This window comes from Metschnikowia bicuspidata (assembly GCF_001664035.1).
Source record: "Metschnikowia bicuspidata var. bicuspidata NRRL YB-4993 chromosome Unknown METBIscaffold_27, whole genome shotgun sequence".
Taxonomy (NCBI): Eukaryota; Fungi; Ascomycota; class Pichiomycetes; order Serinales; family Metschnikowiaceae; genus Metschnikowia; species Metschnikowia bicuspidata.
This window is the reverse complement of record NW_017387757.1, coordinates 1-2,460: the sequence shown is the minus strand read 5'-3', so window position 1 is coordinate 2,460 and position 2,460 is coordinate 1. Positions and strand designations below refer to the sequence as shown.

The window sequence follows — 2,460 nt, the reverse complement described above, 5'->3', positions numbered from 1 at the left end:
CCTTTTCGTAATAAACGGAGGGGTACGCTTTTAGACACTAAGCATGTAATTGGGACTGTTTGAATATTCTTTCTAGATCTTTCATTAGTTCTGCTCCTCTCATCAAATAAATCTTGAAAAACGGTAATGAAAAGAGCACTCTGTCGGAATAGTCAATGGTGGAGATGGTATGATTTATTGTGGTTGCGACTATAGCAAGGTTAGGTAAACTCAGGAGGGAGAAGCCTATTTTCTCAGATATAATACAGGTCTGAAGAGACGACACTTTTGTGGGGTGATTATGAATCCTGGTAAACATTTTCTTTTCATTCTCATTTTGAAATCTTGATGATTGCTTAAATCCCAAACCGCCGTTACTCGAAATCTCTGTCTTATGCAATTCTCGGGAAAAAATGCAATTTCAGTTTTAGAAAACATGTGGTAATGGTGTTAGCCTACTTCATCGCCGCGTTGTGTATGCTCAAGTAGTCTCGATTAACAAACTTTACATATATTTCTACATAGCCCCAATTTTGTAACCAGTGTTCTATACTTCCAACAGCCTGTGCATCAAGCGTGACCTCACCGGTTAAGCAATGCTCAGTAGTTCGAAGCCCCGTTCTCGGGCTCATTCCTGTAAATTCCCAAAAGACTCAAAACAGATGGGAAGACCTCCGACCGTACATTCTAATGTATTACTTCAAATAAAAGTATTGTTCGTTTTCCAGGAGATTGAATTAGACTGGAAATGTGAAGACACCCATGATCAGTGTTTATTTTTCAGCTGGAGACAAATGTTGCTGAATACCCGCCAACCATTCTTGTATTGAAACTTAACAAAGTATTTAGCCAAAGCAAAAAAGGTAATGTCCCTTGTAAGAAGAGACGCAAATTTTGTTTTAGGCACTGAAAAAAAGTAGGTGCTGCATGATGCCTGATACCCGTGTATCACTAACAATCCCAATAGGCGCATACTTCTGTCGTGAAGTCCGTCAGATATCATTGCGGCCAAGTCCTGAAATATTTCTCTAGTTCCTCTTTGATTCAAAAAGAGGAAAAAACACGTGATTCTCCCGGGAAGCTCTGCACAACTTAGTTAGTAGGCTCGATGGGCTCAGCAAAGTTTTTTGAGCTGGAATGACTTAAAAGTACACCTTTAATCGACTCACATTGTAAAATTTGGAGCTTTAATTTCAAAAGCTGTCTACTTCATAGAAATAAAATATCTACATGTACACGGTGAGCTTTCAAATCATTGTTTTGACGCTCGAGCTGTGCGCATAGGTGTGGAATATTGGTCTCCGGATAAGTAAACCGTATGAGGAAGATCACGTAAAAGTCTTGTTTCAAAGAATTATGAACTATTGAAAATCTATATGTTTTTATTTATTTCCCCTTGTCTGTATGGCACCACTCGAAACACTCCTCCAAAAACATGAGGATCATTCATTTATTAGCAACAGGCTGCAGAGCTATAACACCGTACGACAAAGGCTCAATAACAGGGAAGATCACATATGAAAATCTTTTTTATTTTTTTTTTAATTTGGTATGAAAATTTAGTAGCAACTTTACCAATGATAGTTTGTGGACGAGATGTTCATTTGAAAAAGAATGGCCACGTCCAGATTGCAGATAGCACCTCTTGGAACTGCATGTTCAACAAAACTTTCGTCTATGGATGCAAATGACGGTAGAGACGACAATATAAGATTATGAATGTGAATTATGAAATTTTGCCGCTAACCCTGCAACAGAAAACGTATATAAAGAGCTAACGGAGCCACATATTCTAATTCATTTTCTCATCAATCAAACTATCAACTCTTCTCTTCTAAATATCAATGAGATTCTCCACCATCCTCGCCTTCGGCTTTGCTGCTCTTGCCTCTGCTTCTCCTATTGAGAAGAGAGCCACCCCCGATGCTGAAGTGCACGGAGTCATCAATGCAGAAGTTATGGGTGCCCTTAATTCCTTGATTGAAACCGTTCAGGAAGGATCTGATATTATTCTGCACCAATATAAATTAGAGCGAAGAGAAAAAGCCACCGGGGATTCAAAGAGATTTGCTCAAAGGTCTGAGTCTGAAATGCAAGAGCTTTCAAAAAGAGGCTTTGAGTCTTTTCTACTTTCATTTGCTGGAAACATTTTGCACAAGTTGCTTGACATTAGTGGTGTCACCGGTGTCAGCTTTGTTGACAAAGTTCTAGAAATTTTCGGAGTTTGAGCTGAGGTCCTATAGGCTAAGTTTGATTTTCCCTTCTTTAGAATTGTTTGCGGGGAGGGAAGTTTGTATCAGTTTATACATGTTTATGAATTGAATATCAAAATGAATATCTTTTGGATCCATTTTCTTCTGTTTTGTATTTTCCAATGAAGAGCGATTCCTGCCTAAAAAACTTAAATTCTGCAGAAAAAGAGACGATTATTGTCAGGATCTGTGTGTTCGTATACCAAGACTTCCTTGGCATGCTTTCCAT

The 2,460-nt window shown here is 38.5% G+C and overlaps 1 protein-coding gene across 1 annotated transcript; it reads left to right on the top strand.

The window, feature by feature from the left end:
• Positions 1-1,803: 1,803 nt before the first annotated feature.
• On the top strand, positions 1,804-2,315 carry METBIDRAFT_33903 (uncharacterized protein). The gene has a single exon (XM_018856419.1). The coding sequence runs from the start codon at positions 1,824-1,826 to the stop codon at positions 2,205-2,207; it is 384 nt and encodes a 127-aa protein (XP_018709224.1). The 5' UTR covers positions 1,804-1,823; the 3' UTR covers positions 2,208-2,315.
• The last annotated feature ends 145 nt before the right edge of the window (positions 2,316-2,460 follow it).